The 18,689-nt window shown below is 39.5% G+C and overlaps 1 protein-coding gene across 4 annotated transcripts in view; it reads left to right on the top strand.

Annotated features, from left to right (window-relative positions):
- khdrbs2 (KH domain containing, RNA binding, signal transduction associated 2) overlaps positions 1 to 5,945 on the top strand; it is a 98,722-nt gene extending 92,777 nt beyond the window's left edge. Inside the window, exons 11-13 of one of the 4 annotated variants that reach the window (XR_010667066.1) lie at positions 343 to 436; positions 1,577 to 1,645; positions 5,827 to 5,915. Coding sequence is in view for 1 of the 4 variants with exons in the window: in XM_020632753.2 (XP_020488409.1) it covers positions 348 to 436; positions 1,577 to 1,610 (123 nt within the window). In the remaining 3 variants the exon portion in view is untranslated. Of the gene's footprint in view, positions 1 to 342; positions 437 to 1,576; positions 1,646 to 5,826 lie in introns of those variants that run through there. The other 3 variants (XM_020632753.2, XR_003808565.2, XR_010667067.1) reach the window with 3 other exon arrangements.
- The last annotated feature ends 12,744 nt before the right edge of the window (positions 5,946 to 18,689 follow it).

Genomic DNA, 18,689 nt, shown 5'->3' with positions numbered 1-18,689 from the left:
AGGTATTAACAGAGCCATGTAATAATTTATATTAAACATAATTTTTAGGAGCTTTTAGGAGTGACAGGACTCCTCCAATTACACCCACAAATGACTGAAGAAAAACAACCATACTGAACAGTGATTCATACTGTGCTGCAGTCGTGTTTTGGTTTGTTTGAACCCTTGACAGTTCATTCCAGTATTGTCTTACTCTGCACTCTGCAGTATTGTGTGGTTATATTTTAGAATGACTAGACCATCTGATTGTGAAGAAGTCTAACTCTGCAGTGCTGCAACATGACTCATGATCATGCTCCCTTTGCCTTTTTCTGCAAAATAGCATTTTCTACTTCTTTCCAGAGCAGCAGGCGCAGGAATCTGCTCCCAGAGAGATGAAGATTGTGCTCAGCTATCAGACACGTTCGGGTCCTTCATCAGTCAGAAAAGTAGCCCGGTACGTATTTCAAGTTGTTCACCATAAAGCATCCATAAAGCTGTCTGTATTTGTCTGTAGTGCCGAGTTAGAAAAGATTCATTTTGGAGGTTATATGACAAAGTGGTTGTGTCATCTTAATGGAAAATTAACAAGACGGCTTCACCTTGTACCTCATGAATAGATCACATTTGTCAGACAGTTTATTTTTCAAGCCATTTTTCTGAGCCTACATTCTGGTAAATCAGCAGTTAGCTAACAGCGATGAGCAAATGATGATTTGTTGGAAAAATATGGGGGCATAAAAAACAGAGAAAACGTTCCAGGGACACAGCGGATTGGAGGGATTTGTGTTTTTTTTTTCCATGGATAATTGTTGATAAAATCCACGTCTGGTGTGGTAATTAGTGGAGATCTTCTGAAACTGCCAAGAAAAAAGATGATGATTATACAAATTTAATTGAATAATTTTTAAGTTCTTGTAAATATAGTTATCAGTTTTGATCTCTTTTCTGTTCCAAGTTTGCGTTTTCTTAGCTCTCCCTGTATATTTGCACCTACGAGTTGGACGTGATCAGTGTTGCTGGAAACCCTGTGTGCCAGTGGTGCTCATGCAGCTTTTGCCAGAAGAGCTCTCAGATCCATTTTCATAACAGTCCCGCCGCCAGCTCCGAAAGCAGCCAAGAGCCGAAATCCCAAAGCCTGCCACGGATGTTGATGCATTTCTTAAAGTGAATGCCGCTGATCAAACTCTCACATTCAGATTGCAAAAAAAAGGATTTCAAAGAAAGGACTAATCACTCTTTGTGCAATTTTTCTTGTTTTTGCACAAAGGACTCAAGTCTAAGGTGCTTAAAGACTCCGCAGCTGTCGTCACATCTCTCTGCCATTAGTCCACACATGGATCCACAGTGATTTTTGTCCATTAAGCGATCTTGGGATGCAGCCTCAGGCGCTATAAGAAAAAAAAAGAAACAGGTGGCTGTTTGTTTTGTTGGTTTGCCAAGTTTAGCACCTTTGGCAATGTTGTTTATGCAGCCCAAACTCTCTTAATAGAATGCACATTACTCCATTTAGTGAATACTCTCTGCCTATGCATCTGTTCCTGTGGCACATACAGATGAATAACTTCTGACAACAACTTTTATTTATCGCACACAGAGACACATTCGGACTTGGAGAGGAAACAAGATGAGACATGGCGGCAAAGACTGACTCACTGGCAATGAGGTGATTTGTGTGTCTTGCTTTTTCAACCAACATAAATGTAGTTTATCTCCGTCTAGGTTTCTGCAGCTGATTTGCTCTGTATTTAAATATAATTCTGGTATTTTCAGACTGAGTCTTGCGGGGGTTTACCTTTCCTTTCAGAGCTCTGCTGGAGATGTTTTTATAGTCTAGACCAGTGGGACCAAAGAGAAAGACAAAAGAAAAAAATAAATCGTTTTTCTGCTTTTAGAACCTTTGAACATCTTTACACACTCTCACTTTAAACAAAGCTTTTTTCTCAGGTTGACACTGATAACACTTATGCAATATTAAAGACTCTCTTAATGGCTTTTTTAAAAATGTAATAACTGTTAATGGTGGTATTCATGAAGGCCTTCAAATATTTGGATTTGACACTCAGGTGACAGTTGGACTGTTTGAAAGCCATCTAACAATATCGGAGCCTTGACCTCGCTGGAGTCTGTGAAAGATGTTTTCAGCAGAGCTCAAATTCATTCCGAATCCATTCATAGTAACGACTGTAGTGAAGGTAGCTTTGGCTGAATGACTGTTACAAAATATAGCTTTTAATGTTCAGGATTTTAGGTTAAATATTCATTTGCTGTTTTTGCCAAGAATGAGATTTAAATAATTACACCAGCCATAAAGCTCTTAAATCTCCTGTGAGTAGCTTTTATCTGGTTATGAAACAGACTGAAATGAATACTGATGCCTCTAAATGACCCATAAAAGCAAACCGGCACACCAGCGTCATGATTGGTAATTTTGGTTAAAGTTATTCGACTGTATAAAACATGGACGTAAACTCAGTTACGTCACCCGTTGGTATCTGAAGAGGAGTTTTGAAGCCAACCGATTGCAGCTGGCACTTTTGAAAGGCCCGATCTTCCTAACATTGATCAGTCTAGAAACAGGCAAAGAGGTGGAGTTAGGGCCGGCGTTCAGCCTCTTGGCAAACAGCTACAAGCGCCGAGCTGTCAGTCAACTAACCTTAGCCCCTAATTGTACAAATGTGTGCATATTGCTTAGTCTTCTTCAACGCTGGAGGTTGACACTTGACCATTATGTATAAAACTGATGTCGCCAACCGCAGGTAAGTTTATCTTGGCACAAAAACTGGTAACAGAGGGAAACAACTAGCATGGCTTTAGCTTTTTTGTTAGAGTGGTATAAATGTTGTCCCAAACATTGAACTTCCCCTTTCCTCAATTGTGTACTAAAATATCTCGTTTTGACTTCGTAATAAGACAAGGAACGTCAATAAAAGGATTTTTAAATTTGTGATATTGTAAATGGAGGTTGCACAACTGGAGTTGATACCAACAAGACATTCTGCAGGCACATAGTGATACCATCTGCTTATGGGTGCAGACTGACTGAGGGAGAGACGTCCTCGTATATGCGACACGCTGTTCACCGCTAATTCAGTCAACGGCTGTGTGAGCAAATAAATGATGGCTGCTCACTCTTTTGTGCCAACTCTCATGCATAGAGTCTCGTTCCCTCCAATGATTGCACCTATTTGTTCTTAACAAGACAATAAAAGCTCATTTGAAAAGGTTGAGGTGAATGCGAAGAGGTCTATCTGCTTCCATCTCCATCTCAAGGACGAGCTGATTGTCTCTGGCTAAAAGCCGCCTCTCCATACACAGCGTCACCCTGGATGTCAGACGCGTGTTGACAGATTATAACTCGGGGATTCATAAAGAGACAGCCAGTGGATCGAGGGGAATTACAGAACTGCATTTGATGCACATCCAGCCAAAATGTCAGACTCGAGGCTCAAAGCCCCGCTGCATATACAAACTACTGCACACCAAGGACACAATGTCATTTGTCAAACATCCTCAGAATCAGTTCAGACAGATGGCGACATGCTTGTCACAAGAATAGTGCTAAAGATTATTACATGAACTGAAAGGAAATAGTGGACACATTTGGGACATATTTGTACTTTTTTTAAAGAGTTGGATAAGGAGATTGAAACCACTGTCCTATATGTCCTTTAAATATGAAGCTAAAGCTTTGCTAAAGATCAACAGACATGATCAGAACAAAGAGTTGTTTCAACACTTATTCTGGTTGGGGATAAACATACAAGATATTATCAGTTAAAGTCCGGGCAAAGCAATAAAAAAATATTTATTTTTATAAGTTTGTGATGTAACAGAAGACTGTGTTATTAACCACCAGGAAAAATTTCAGTAATGGAAGGAAATCACAAATCTTGACAAATTAAGTTTCAAAATCAGGATAAATGCTGCAGTTATCTCTGCTCTGGGATGCTGTGGGCGTGTCTTTCTAATTCCCTGAAACCACGCACCCTCATTCATTTGAACTTCTTCAATTCTCTTCTCTTACCTCTTTCAATTCTCAAACACTGCCATTTGAATTCTTGAAATTCTGGGAAACAGGGGGAGATGAACTTGAAGAATACGGGCATAGCTGCTGGAAAAACTGCACACTGTGATGTTGAAACTTGTAACTATAGATTAAGTGGGCGAACCAAAGATGCTAAAGTGCTCAGTGCTTTTACATCATTTTAGTTTTATTTATTTATTTTAGTTATGCAAAGAAACTCCAGCATGTCATTTAGCTTCCCATTTGGCCCCTTTAAAAAAAATAACCTGAACCTAAAAATGACCTAATTATCTAAATATATAATTTGGTCAAACTTTCCATTCTGTTCCCATGTTTACAGCAATTTTTTTCCAACATATGTACCCTGTAGCGTGTTTAGAGACCAATTTCTGATTTAACTTTACACACACTTGAAGTGTTAAGCTTTAGAGGCAATGCTTTCCCTATTTCCAAATCGTCAAACACAGCAGCTTGTTCTGTTGTCCTGTGGTTCAGGATAAGATGCTCTGGGCCTCTCCCGGGTCAGTCTGGCTTCTGGATGCATTTGCAGGGCTCTTCGGTCAAGTTAATAAAAAGATGTGCAGCATTCAGTTTGACCCAAGACCCTTCTACTGCTATGACTTTTGAGAGATATTTTAAAATGTGGTTGTTGTACTTGTGGATGGCGGGCAGTGTGTGTGAAAAGGATGGACAACAAGGTTTGAGATTTCTCAGTTGAAATAAGAGTTTATTCAGCTCATTTCCAAATGTCCTCTGAAGACAAAATTCAAAAAATTGATCAAAGGAGAAACTGATGAAATGACAGAAACGGGCTCTCCTCACAGCCTTCTCTTCAGGAGAGACAAACACACACCAACTATAACCCTCAGAGCAGACTTCTGCCTTTGTATTGTACTAAACAATAAGATAGAGGACAGCATGCAGAAATGATGATAGCTGTTACCCACAGCTTCATGTTTTGTAGGGTTGTGCTGCTGACAGAGCTGTGGTATTTTACAACCCGGGAGGAGGCTGTTTTAGTCCTTTGTGGAGAGTTAAGCTAGCTGTCTCTCTTTGTTTCCAGTCTGTATGCTCAGCTTAGCTGAGATTCTCCTCAAACTATTTTAATAAGGGTAAAGATGTGACATTTGTGACAGTCCTGTCATCTAATCCTCATTAAAGGTCACATATTATCCTCATTTTCAACCAGTTTAAATAAGACTCAGAGCTCCCAAAACATGTCTGTGAAGTTTCTTTTTTATAAATCCACTCTGATCCTGTATTTGATCATGTCTATAAACCCCTCTATTTCAGCCCTGCTCAGAACAGGCTGTTTCTGTGTCTGTACCTTTAAATGCTAATGAGCTGTGTTTGACCACGCCCCTCTGTGGAAGGGGATGTGGCTCAGGCTTTCTTGCACCATGCCTTATTGTTTATGGTGGAAAGGTGAACTGTAAGGGCAGAACAAACACCTCACTGTGGGAGTGTCACCCACCTGGGGGAGGGGTTACTGTCCCCCACCTGGGGGAGGGGTTACTGTCCTTTGTGATGTCATGAAGGGAAAATCTCCAAACAGCCTGTTTGAGCACAAATTTACTGAAAAGTGGAGCAGGCATAAGATGGAGAGGATGGACTTTTCTCATAATTAGGGTGTTTGTAGACAAGCTAGGGACACATGCAAACCATGTTAAAGTGCATTTTGCATAAAATGTGACCTTTAAGTAAGCATTTATACCCCTGAGTGTCCAGATATTTGTTTAGAAATCTACATTTACTTTGCTAATTTATGTGGTTTTGTATACATTGTTTGTTTTCCTCTTTTGTGTTTTTTTGTGTTGCAGGTTGGTAAGAGTCATGAAGATGACAAGACACCTTCTTACTCAACAAATAAACTTTTCACTTGTTTTAAAACATCGGTGTTATCCTGTTTCTTCTTTGTCTGTGTATCCGAAAAAATAATAATTTCAACCAAAGACTAACAATAAAAGTTATAATCCATCCTATCCTTGCAGCAGAAAATAAAACATCATTAATCATGTTATGAATGTGTTTTTAGCTTTTTGTTACTGGTATTATTATCCATCACAGAAACCATCATGCTATTTATGGCCTAAAGCTTTAATATTAGAAATATTAAAGAAAACCTCAACACACCTGCACCTTATTGAAGCCATGTTGTCATCTGGCTTGACGGCCATTACCAACCCGTTTGCTCCCCGTGTCCGTTCCCAGCTCACGAATAAATGGTTCACTTAGTGCTGCCAACTCGAACATGTTAGTTCATTAAGCAAGTCAAAGCCCAATGCTGGCGTTGTGGCCAACTGTCACAGCTGCTTTACGAGCCCAACCTGCCACTGCGTCCGGAAAATTCTCCAGCTGACAGACACACCTCACACCCCCGTGTCATCCTCTGAGTGCTGGAGTCATTATAAAGGATTCTGTCTGCAGCTCTAACAAACAATCATCTACAGACGGGATTGATGGAAGACGTGCTAACATCTCACTGTTAAAATTCAAAGACATGAACATCTTTTTTATGACTGTGTTGTTTCTTCACAAAACAGTGAACTTATAGCCTCATTATCCATTTCAGTGTCTCGCAACATGTTCAACCTGAACAGCTTGCTGAGCAGATTTGATGCAAAAGAAACATCATCCATTTCACCGCAGAGGGATTTCGTGAATCTGCTCGATTGTGGGGCTAACTCATTTGATCAAAACATCCTCCGCTTATTCTGGTGTTTGTGTAATTCATTTGCTCCATGCCATTTATTCTACAAAGACATGGCAACAACAACAACAACATCAATATGTTTCCAGCCTATTAAACCATCCCATAGTTTCACAGCATGTGCAACTCAACCCCCTGATTCTGCCAATTCACTTGTTAAATGTTTAGTATTGCAAAAACAGTGCATGGTCATTCCTTCAACACAGAGTTAGAATTTGCAAAAACATCTATTTAAAAACTTCTTGTATCACAACATGTTCAACTCGTTGACTGGTCCGAAGAGATTCAGGAAAAAGTCTTCTATTTATAGGATGAGAAGGCATACTGGTTTGATCTTTGTTTCCTGATTCAAGTGTTATCATGAGTAGTTTGCTCCATGACACTCACTCTACATAGACAGCTTTAAAGCATTTATCTTTGTCTATCATTGTTAAACAGGAGGAAACACAATGACACAAAAATGGATCAGAATCGAGGTAGAAGGTGTAATTTATGCCGCGATGGGGACTGCAGCCTCCGAATATAAGTAGAGCGACATAACTGCTCGGATACCAGGCGTCCCACAATGTGTAATTTCCATTTGTGTTATCCACGTGTGATTCACAGAAAACAAATGTGTCTGTGTCTCGCAACATGTTGAACCTGAACAGCTTGTAGAGCAGATTAAAGGCAAAACACACAAAACCTTTTTAGGTGGTGAGCAAAGTGTCACCTCCTACAAACCCGTAAAATGTGTTATTTCATTTACACATCTGATTCACAAACAATAAATTATTAACCTAATAAACCATTTCAGAGTCTAACAATGTGTTGCAGGGCAGATATGATGAAAAAAGTTATTTTTTGTGTTGGAGGGAGATGTTTTGAATCTACTCAGTTGTATGGCAGTTTTAATCTCATCAAAACATCCCTACCTGATTCTGCATTTTTAATGGTTAATTCACTGGTTCGATGATCATTGCTCAAATACAGTGCATAGTGTTAATTTAATTCTGACAAACCCAGAGAATTTCTGGTGTATGAAACTGTTTTTTTGTGCTTCATAGCCTCTTAAACTTTCTCAGAGCATCGCAACATGTTCAGCTTCTTGGGCTAACGAGTCAGAGAATCATTTCTTCAGTTGCTCAATTGTGAAGCGAACTTGTTCCATCTAAGCATCCTTCCCTGGTTCTGGTGTTTGTATAATGCATTTGCTCCCAGACACACACTCTACACAGACGGCTTTAAAGCATTTGTCATTAATAATATCGCTTGATACTGTTATTGGAGAGAAAAAGACACCACAATGTGTCAGGATCCTGCTGAGCTGCAGAAATGTTCAAGTGGAAAGTGTTAACTCAAACAGATAGAATTGTTATTTCAGGGTTTTTAACATTTAATTTAGAAAGCATTACATTTCTAGCTTCATGAAAGATTTAGAGTTTCACAACATGTTCTGCTTGAACATCCTGTAGACCTGAAGATGATCCAGAAAAAGAAAAGTTTTGGATCCGGGGGGTGTTATTTTGAATCTACTCGGGTTGATGGCAGAATAATTTCATCAAAACAAACTCCAACGATCCTGCAATGAGTTTTATTCACTTATTCACACATCACATGTTAGCTCTAACACAAAATTTCTTAGGTCATTTCTTTCACAAAACGATGAACTAATGGTCTAATGAACCATCTCAGAGTATCACTTGAGGGACTGACTAGTAAGAAGAAGTGCAGAAAATCACATGTCACAGTCCCGGTTTTACTCCCTGCTTACCTCCCACTTTCATCAACCAATGAGGGATGTCTTGCTGTGAGTAGCATTCTTTTGAACCAAACCAAAAAAAAAATAACACTAATAATTTGCCTTAAGTGATACGGCAAAGCATTTTTTGTTGGATCCAATCTGAGAGAAGAGTCCACTTTCCTTTATTCCACCTCAGGTCCTGACTTAATATGTCGTTATCTCAAGATCTCAAACTGATTTTCCTCAAATAAGGAATTATTTTCTGTCTTTATCTTGATTCAGAGTCCACTGAATTGCATTGTGAACGTCTTAGGTCCTTCTCTTAGAGCACCAACCTCCATATGTGGAGTGACTGAAGCCTGAGTTGCCTTCTACGATGCAGAAAATCATGTTGTTTGTTGCAGGTGGATTTCTTTAATATGCTCAGTAGCATACTAATTCTATCAAAACATCCTCCCCTGATTTTAGTGTTTGTATAATTCATTGCTCTATGACACTGACTCTACTTCGACAGCTTTAAAACATTCACTCAATCTCATTATTGGACACCACACGGCATGTAAAGGGTGCAGGATTTTGGAGACATACAGAAATGTTCAATGATGCAAGAAATGGAATGATGTAACCTCTAACAAACAATTAAAATGCATTATTTCTGAAAATGTCTTTTTTTGACATTTGAACCATAAAATTATACATTTCCAGCCTAATAACCATCCAACTTTCTTGCAACATGTTTCAGCTTGCAGGGCTAACGAGTAAGCAGAGATGCAGAAAATCGTCTCTTCGGGTGGAGGGGGACTTTCTCGAATCTGCTCGATTGTTTAGCACACTCATTTCATCAAATCACCCTCTCCTGATTCTGTCATTTGTTGAATTCATTTGCACCAGACACACATTTCACATAAACAGAATTTACGGCGTTTATCTTCCTCGGTATCACTTGATCTAGTTTTTTTTTTCGGAAACACAAAGACACCAAAGTGGGTCAGGATCTAGGTGAATACTCTCCAATGTTCGATGATGAAAAAAACAGTGATAACTCTAACACACAGCATTTTCCCCCCAGCCAGAGTACACAGGCAGGGACGGATACCTGAGCAAACTCAGCTCTGTTTAGACAGCTGCTTGATGAGCCAGAATAGAAAATGAGGGCTTATAATCACCCAAGTCTGAAAGGGCCTCTTCACCATGCGATAGAATGGTGTGTAGAGTCAGAGTCCTTGACGTGTTTTGATGATTTTCAAGTCGGTTGTTTTGCGACAGCAGGCTGGGATGTAAGCCAGGAGGCAGAAGGTGAGTTTGTGCAGCTTTTAGGACGTTGTGTTGCTCCTGTAGACACACTGTTAAATCTGATCTTAGCTCCATTTTGCACAAAAGCTTGCCTGCAAACCCCTGTCTCATTAGAGCTATTTTTGGAGATGTGATGAGTTTTGACATGTTGTGTTGCTCTGTGTTTGTGCATAAACTAAGCAGCAAGTGAATTGTGTTAACTATGTTTCCCACTGATGGAGTCAGCTAATGCACATAATGTCTTTACAAATGTAATGCTGGTTGGATGCACAAGACTTTACTTCTGTGACAATGTAGGAAACGTTTTGCAGAATGCATCTTGCCATGCAACCTTTCTAACTCTAATGTACAATGTTCCTTTATTAAAAGATGAAATTGACACCCATTATCATGATTTTCAGCTCTTTGGGCTCAACGTTTGGACATGCATTGATTCCTCTCAAGGACAACTTCACCAATTGTCTCTGAATATTGCCTTGGAACAAAAACTGGAGTCTGAATCTCTGCCCAAAGAGAGTGTTTTCATGCATTATGCAGAAACAAGCTGCTAAATGCATCTCCATATTCAGATTTCAAACAGCTATTTATGAATAAACATCATACTTTCTTTGCAACTGAGCCTTTGTGGGCCACAAAAGACAGAAGTAAACAGGATAAGGTGTTTGCGTGCATCAATATCCACCGCTAATGATGGTAGATTATCCGTAGCTTTTGTCATTTTGCTACCAAATCAAACATGATCCGATTTATGCATGATATGTGACATCAAATCTCAGCAGGATTTAGTGCGATATCAGTGCAACATACTGTCTGTTTACTTCTTGCTACAGTGTGAGATAAAGGAAAATAGTGCTCTACTACAGAAATAGCCTTTATGAGTATTAATAATTAATATTTTTTACTTTGAGCATTAAAATGTCTCTTTATCATGTGCCTTATTTCTCAAAACTTAATTAAGTCAAGAGCACTGAAAAAGCCAGTGCTTCGTTGGACCCCGTGTATGACTCATAACTCGCCTGTCTGTTTGAAGGAGATTGTTTTGGAGCAACATAAAACAGCACTTATGGTTTGTGAAATATTACGCAGCTGACTTGTTTGCAACATCTACAGGCTGATAATGGAGGAAGTTTTCATTAATTTCTAAACATGGAAAAAATAAAACAGGAAAGGTCTGGTCTGAAACTTTAAAATGGGACATTTTTTTTTCCATTTTTTTTTTACCTGCATGTTGTTTTTAAATTGCTAATCCTTTATTGAAACATCTATAGATCATGTAAAAAAAAAGTAAAAAATTAGAAGTATTTCTGTCTCATAAACAATGAAATCTTCTCCTATCACATTGTTTCAGGCTGTCAAATCAATTCAGGTGAGCTCCTCCGATAATGGAAATCCAAGTATGCAATCATCTTTCAAACTACATATAAGATTGTTGTCAGAGATGATGGCACTGCAGGTATCTCTGCTCTGTTTTCCATCTCTTTTTCTGTTCTACCCCTCCCCCCCCCTCCCTTGAGTTACAGCGCGAGATGCCGTGTCGGATAAACGCCTCTGACAGGGGGGGACTCTGATTTAGCTGTCAAGATTCAAAGTCACAGACGTCCCCAATGAAGCCTTTTTTTTTTTTTTTTTTGGTTTTGCACACATTGTGTTTCTGCTCACAGAGAGGAAATAATCCAGGAGTTGCATTGCATTCAATCTGGATGAATGTAAAGTAACCTCGAGCAACTACTGCTCAGAGGGCAAGGTGATCCATCCAGCCCTCGCGGAAACAGCAGGCTATTGATTCAGCGGTTGATTTCCAGTCAAGGTCATGTTTGAATCTTTTTTTTTTTCAACCTCTGGGTACTTTCATGAAGAGCGTATGACAAAGAGTGTGCACTTTCTTGCGAGGGAACCTCTTCACAGACAAACAAGTGGAATTAGTCTGAGCTGTCAAACCTCTGCAGAGGACAGTACATGTTTTTCACAATGACTGACAGTGGAGCAATAATGGACACTCAACACTAACATGCTATAGGCTAATATAAATATCTAATGAGACCGTGTTGCATGCAGACCTGCAGCGTGACAGCTGGATAATCACTGATTTCCCGTCGAGTCTAGGTGTCAACTCTACTGTATTCAATGTTTGATAAGAGGGAGCTCAGATTTACTTTGCTGCATTCATTTTTCATAAATATTAAAGTGAATCTTAGAGCTGCTCAGCTAATTTACATAATAAGTCCTCCCTGTACCATCACCATTATAGTTGCTACAGTAATGCTGAAATTAGACCGATGGGTCTATTATCACACTTAGCTTTTACTACTTATACTGTACTACACATTACTTTGATTATTATTACTGACATTGCAGCTATAAATCTGTCTTATTCATTGCTGTTGTTGCTGCTCTGATTGTCTTGCTCCTTCTCCTTCTTCCTGCATCTCCCTCTATCCAACGTGTCAAGCCCTACACAGTCTCAGCAGATGTTTGTTCATCATGTGTCTGGATCTGCTCGAGGTTTCTGCCTCTTAAAGGAAGTTTTTCCTCGCCACTCTAACTTTTCTAAATGTTGCTTGGTGCTCATGGTAGATTCATGTTGAGTCTCTGTTACAAAAAAAACAAAGAGTCAGGTCTTCTGTTTTTTTTTGTAAAGTGTCTCGAGATAACATTTGTCATGAGATTGTGTGACGGTCACTGCCTGATTGATCCTGTTTCTCTGATTCCTAGACTGGTCCAAATTTAGAGCACCTGGGTCTGTTACACCATGTTGGCTCTCGTCGCAACCATTTTGGACATTGTTCCAGTTTGCTTCACAACACCCCCACACTTCATTCATGCCACACATCCACATCCACACTACTGACTTTACTGACAGGCAAACTCCATGTTTGTTTTTCTCCGGTTATAAGTTTACTTTTTACAATAAATCATAATTTTCTGAAGTTAACTGGTGTCCGTTCTCGTTTTTGTCATGGCCCATGAGCCAGATTATGACAATTGGCGCTGTACAAATAAAGATTAATTGATTGATTGGTTGTTATGCATGAGGGCTAAAATCACTGTCAGTTACTGGAGACTCCAAAACTGAAACTGTCATCTCATGAGCACAGAAACATAGATTATGGAGAAAAAAAGCCTTTGAAACCATAGCTGAAATTCTTTAGACTTTTTTTTTTTTAAATCATTTTAATCCCCAACAGGGGGCGACTGCACTTAGTGTAAAATTGGTTTTATGGAACCAAATAAGAAAGTCACTGTACTCTGTCTGCTTTATGCAGTCTTTCACTGCCAGTGCCCTACTAAATAATCTGCATGGCGTTGGGTAAATTGATGTGTGAACGCAGCAGGTAATATCTGGAACGTTCAGTGAGCGAGTGGGCAGGATGATGACGTGATTCACGTTGAACCTGCGTTTAACTGCTCTCTACTTTTAACTGCATGCCTCAGGCGTCTGTTTAATATTTCCATTGAATTAAAATATTCTTCCACATGAAGCAGTGATAATAAATATAAACTATACACTCCTGTTTCTACACAAAGGCTGTTCTTGGAAATATCAAGGCCTGAATATTGGCTGGTCTTAAAGGATTTTCCTTGCAAACCCATTGAAATCTCTCAACAATAATATTTATTCAGTTATATCTGATGTGTACCTTATCTTCTGTAAATGTTGTGTGCCCATAGGAGCCCTTTTGTTTTTTACAACATTATTAAGAGCAACAATAATCCACCTCCACAGTATCATAAATGACTGAATGATTACTTCACAGCTTTGTTTTGTTCAGGTTAAATGCCTGAAGCTTTGCTGCAGTCTGCTGTTGAAGTGGATTACGATCTCACATTGACCTCGTCTTATCAGTGTGGCAACCCGAAGGGGGCAGAATTAGAGCTTTGAGTCCAATGGAAAGAGTCCACGTCATCATCAAGATGCGATAAAAGTCAAACATGCAAAAAGAAGTGCAAACAAAGGCACTCTCTGACATTTACTAATTCATTGTTTTCTTTCTCATTTGCGACATAAATAAACTCTGCAGATATTTAATGATTGGTAAGCAAACAAAACATTTGAAAATATAGTTTCATATGAATGTAATTGCTTGATAGATTGTTTTAAAAATGTCAATCCTGCAGGTCTTTTGTCGTCGGTTTGGTTTTCTTGAACTCATTTTGATTTAAGGTAGGGGGTAAAAATGGATTCTGTTCCTCGAGGCCAACCCCGATATTAAAAATCTGGTTTTAAAAAAAAGGAGTCATGAGTCAGTGTGTGTTTCTAATCCCTTTGTGGGGTTGACGATGTGCTTAAGGGCCACTTTGATGTCATTCTGAAAAGAAGAGATTGTCCTTTTTGGCTGCTCTGAAGTCACAGGCTCAAATCTGCACACGTGTGCGACCTACCACAGCTAACACATCAAACTACAGACAATTATGGGGCTTTGGAGAACTGCTATTCTCTACAGCTGAGTGCTGCTGGAGACCCTGTGAAGATGAAAAATTCATGTCAGGAGTGAAAAATCCCAGCTCCCTAAGGGCTGCTTCATGAAGCTGTGAACCACAAGAAAGAGATTAACCAACGCAACTGTGTGAGAGAGGTGAGCTCCCACTTCTACACAGCTCTGTTTTTTCCAACAGATCGTCTGCAAAATGATTTATTTTTTAATAAATGTTCAAGGATGTGAGATTCGATGGAGCAAATAATTTGTCAACCTGAAGGACCCAAAGGATTGGTCGTTCTCAGGATGATAAACTGAGTGTTTTGGAAAATCCAAAAAGGCCAGAAATTGATGCATTAAAGGCTTTATATGTGATTTTTTGATCCAGCAGATGTCGCCCTTGAGCACCAGCATGAAACCAAAACAACTCGCGCTGCATTGTTGTGTTAGCATGCTAATGCTAGTGATCTTTATTATGCTCGTATCGTCACACTGCATGTAAATTTACCTGAAATGAGCGTGATCTAGAAACACAGTTAAGCAGTGAGTACAGTATGTTATTCTTCTTTTCTTTAGTCCCTCAATTAAACTACTTTTATACACGAGGGGAGGAGTCAGCCGGCCGTCCGGGCGATGTAAACAAACTGAAGATAGGACTCTGAAAACATCACAGACAGTGGGACTCGGGTGTTACACCCATTGTAGACAGTCATGACTCACAGAGTTATTTTCAGAGGATATACTTGATTTCTACATTTAAGTGTGAAAAATCACATATAAAGCCTTTAAGAGATTTAAAGATTGATTGGTTAATTTTTGGGCATTCTTCTGTCAAAAATAATAGCTACAAGGTTAAGCATTACGTATCCGTCACTATTGCTTTAAGATGACTTTGCATGACAACCCAGGCTTCATAAAAAAACAGCTTCTCTCACTCTGGCCAAGATGTACAGAAGTCCTATGCGGACATGCATCAAACATTTCATTAATTTCCTTTTCCTGCGCAGACGAGTTATTCCCCGATGGTTTTCTGAGATCTCAACTTATTTGTCTCATATTCCCAGAGTTGCCGAAGTACATAAGGGTAGTGTGGGGGATGAAATTACATTTCAGTGAAAGTGTGTAGCACCCACAGCACCTAAAGATATGACGCGCCTGCCTCCATACATATCGCAGTATCTTAATTTGTTTTCCTGTGATAACGAGCACATTTTGGTTGTTTCCTTGATCTCTCATGTTATTCATTTCATTGACTTGGTATAAGAGTACTGGATTTCCTGTGTTGAGCACTTTTTGGTTGTTTCATTAGGTCTCGAGAAATTAACTCATTATCCAGGGCAGCATCGTTGTCTGGAGATAATGAGATAAATAAATCAAGACTTCAAGAAAACAACCAAAGTTTACTCGTTATCATGGGACATGCAGCGTTGAATACAGAGATATAGAAGTGGATATGTTGAGAAAACAACCAAAATATACTTGTTGTCATATAAAGTACAGTATGGATGCATTTCATCTTAGGGCTTCCATACAACAGCACAAAAATATGCTTAACTTATTTCATTAGGTTGGACAATGCCGGCATGGTTAATTGTTGTCTGGCCTATCACAGTGACCAGCCTTTTGTTTGGTTTTCTAGATCACCAGAAAATGATCCTGTTATCACAGAAAATCAAGCTTTGTTGTTTCAGGATGAAGACAGAAATAATCTGTTAAACGAGGAAAATTAGTTTTGATATTTTGATATAACAACAAAGTAAGTTGGGGGATCTTGAGAAAACAGCTGAAATGCATTTTTAATGTACAATACGCTGAGGGGAAATTACTCATTATCACAGGAATAGGGAGTATATAAAGTATATGAATGCATTTCCACTTCAGTAAAGATGTGAATCTAACATTGAAAATTAGAGGCAAAAAAAGCTTTTTTCTATATCGGTCAATCTTAAGAGGGGCAATCTGGACAACTGCTGTGAGCATCCGGCTCATCAATCCATCAACGTCAGAGAGGAAATCCGCAGGATTGCTTTTAACTCTGCTCCCTCACACCCCCCTCTTATGAATTCTTATCACCCGTCTGTGTTGAGCACTGACACAGACCTAACTCTGTGTCAGCTCGTGAAGCATCAACAAAGCTCCGGCGCTGCGTCTCGGCCCGACACCCCCTGCAGGGAAAAAGGACGGGCACTCGGCTGGTTGATTGTCAGGGCCATTATGTCGCCCCAACATCCCACAGTCCTCACTTCCACTTCTCCATCCATTAACAACAGGGTTTGCTTTCCACTTCCCCTTTGATGTGTCACACTCTTCTGCAGATTTCTTTTTAACATGTGTGACAGAATCCACTTAACTTGTAGTGAGAGGGTTTTGTTTTTTTTGTTTTTTGTAGGGAGCAACAGCAGCCATTCAACCCCAACACTGGATCTAGAGATGAGTGTCTGTGTGAGGTTTTATTTTAATTCATTATGGATGAATCATTATCACAAACACAGCTATTTTAATAAATATTATATTAAAAGCAACGGACCTCTAACATATTCTGTATTTCTACTGTGATAAACGTTTAAAATTTTAGAAATATACACATTTAAACATTTTTAGCTTAGATGGGAAAATGTGGGGGACAGAACTGGCCTGAATCCATCCAAAGTAAGAAAATCTGCCTCATAGTGCGCTGCATTTGATCTCTGAAAGTTGGAAAAATTCAGAGATGCTAGTCAGATACGATCACCATGTGAAGTCAGAACTCCGACAGGGAAACTGTCAGAACTTCAGTAATCCAAGATGACTGTTTTGATGTTTCCTGATTGGCTATAGTGACAAGTCTAAACTTGAAAAAGTCAGTTCTGAGTTGTGGTTTGCGCGGGTCAAATGATGCAGAAACTCGGTTAAATGCAGAGGACTAAGTCAATCAACCAATCAATTTCTATTTGTATAGCATCAACTCATAACAAGTGTTATCTCGAGACACTTTACAAAAAGCAGGTAAAAGACTTTACTCATTGTCTGTTAACATTACAAAAGAGCAGGTAAAAAGACCTTAGTCATTGTTATGTTACAAAAAGCAGGTAAAAAGACCTTACTTATTGCTATATTACAAAGATCCGGCCTATCCATCACGAGCAGCAAAAGTTACAGCAGTAAGAAAAAACTGTCTTATTAAAAGGCAGAAATCTTCGGCCAGATCCCCGGCTCATGATGAAACAGCCTTCACAGGCCTAGACTGCGCCGAGCTTGGAAGGGGATAGGGGGAGAGATGGGATAAGATGCAGGAAGAGGGATAGGGAGCAAGGGGGCTGTCTGGCTTGAGACCTTCTCCATCCTGCCTCATATTTCATCAGGTTGTTGATTTTTCTTTTACATCATCAACCCAACTAAATACACTGTTCTATACATCTGTTCTTGACAACCTTAGATAAGAATGTCTTAATAATAATAATAATAATAATAATAATAATAATAACTTAGATTTATATAGCGCCTTTCATGAAACCCAAGGACGCTTTACAAAGTGTAGGCGTAATGGGAGGCAGGTTGTTGGTGGATGTCTTTGCATTTAGACCTTTTACACAGTAACAAACTTCAGCCATCATTGCACCTTTGTACTTACACATTAATCCACAATGGTGAAATACTGGTGTCCTTGTTGGTGTGTTACACATTGTAGATGAAAGCGTAACAGTGGGGTAAATATCCCATTTCAAATTGGCAATGTGTAAGCTCTATTTGACACAGCAATGATACATAAATCACCCTGTTTCGTTGCATCGTGCTAAGCTAACTGGATGCAGGCTGCGGTCTCATAAACCATAAAGACAGTGTGTACTGTAAGTGACTTTTCCTTTTATCACTGCAGTGAGATTGTACACATGACGAAATTTGGTATTTAAATGTGGTCAACTTAGATTGTGTTCGTCTCTACGGGCATGGGAAGAGTAATCCAGCCACCACAAACGGTAAATATGAGGAAACACAGATATGGAAAAAATACAGGCAAATGAAAAAGCAAGTTGTTTTCAAGTCAAATGTAAATACACAACACTGTGACCTCATTATTTCCTCTCTTCACAGCTCAAAGAAGTCTGGGGGAGAAATAATTGCGGCGAGAAAGATAAAACTGTAAGCTCCCCTTCTGACAGGAAAAAACTTCATGTCAAGTTCAAATAGACGGTCAGCGTTTATGAGCGGTTTGATCCAAAACAATGTCGAGAACCTGAGAGCTCTGATGTCTGCCGCAGTGATTAAAACCTGTTTACCAAAGCCAGCAGCAGCAGCAGCAGCAGCAGCAGGGATGATTTTTAGCAGCTCGCTCTAACCCCTCTCACAGGTTTTTTTTTTCCGTCCAACAAAACAGGAAGCGACAGCCACTGCTGCAGGTGAAGCTTTAAAAAAAAGTGAAGAGTTTTCCAGCAGAGTTAATCACAAGAGCAGCGGCGATCACATCTGTCAGGTTAATGAGAGAACGCCCGGCGGGGAATAATGATGAGTTTACATACAGCTGCGGGAAGTTTGCATCCAATTTTACAATCAACAGGACCGTCA

This window comes from Labrus bergylta, chromosome 10, assembly GCF_963930695.1.
Source record: "Labrus bergylta chromosome 10, fLabBer1.1, whole genome shotgun sequence".
Taxonomy (NCBI): domain Eukaryota; kingdom Metazoa; phylum Chordata; class Actinopteri; order Labriformes; family Labridae; genus Labrus; species Labrus bergylta.
This window is presented reverse-complemented; position numbering and strand designations above follow the sequence as displayed.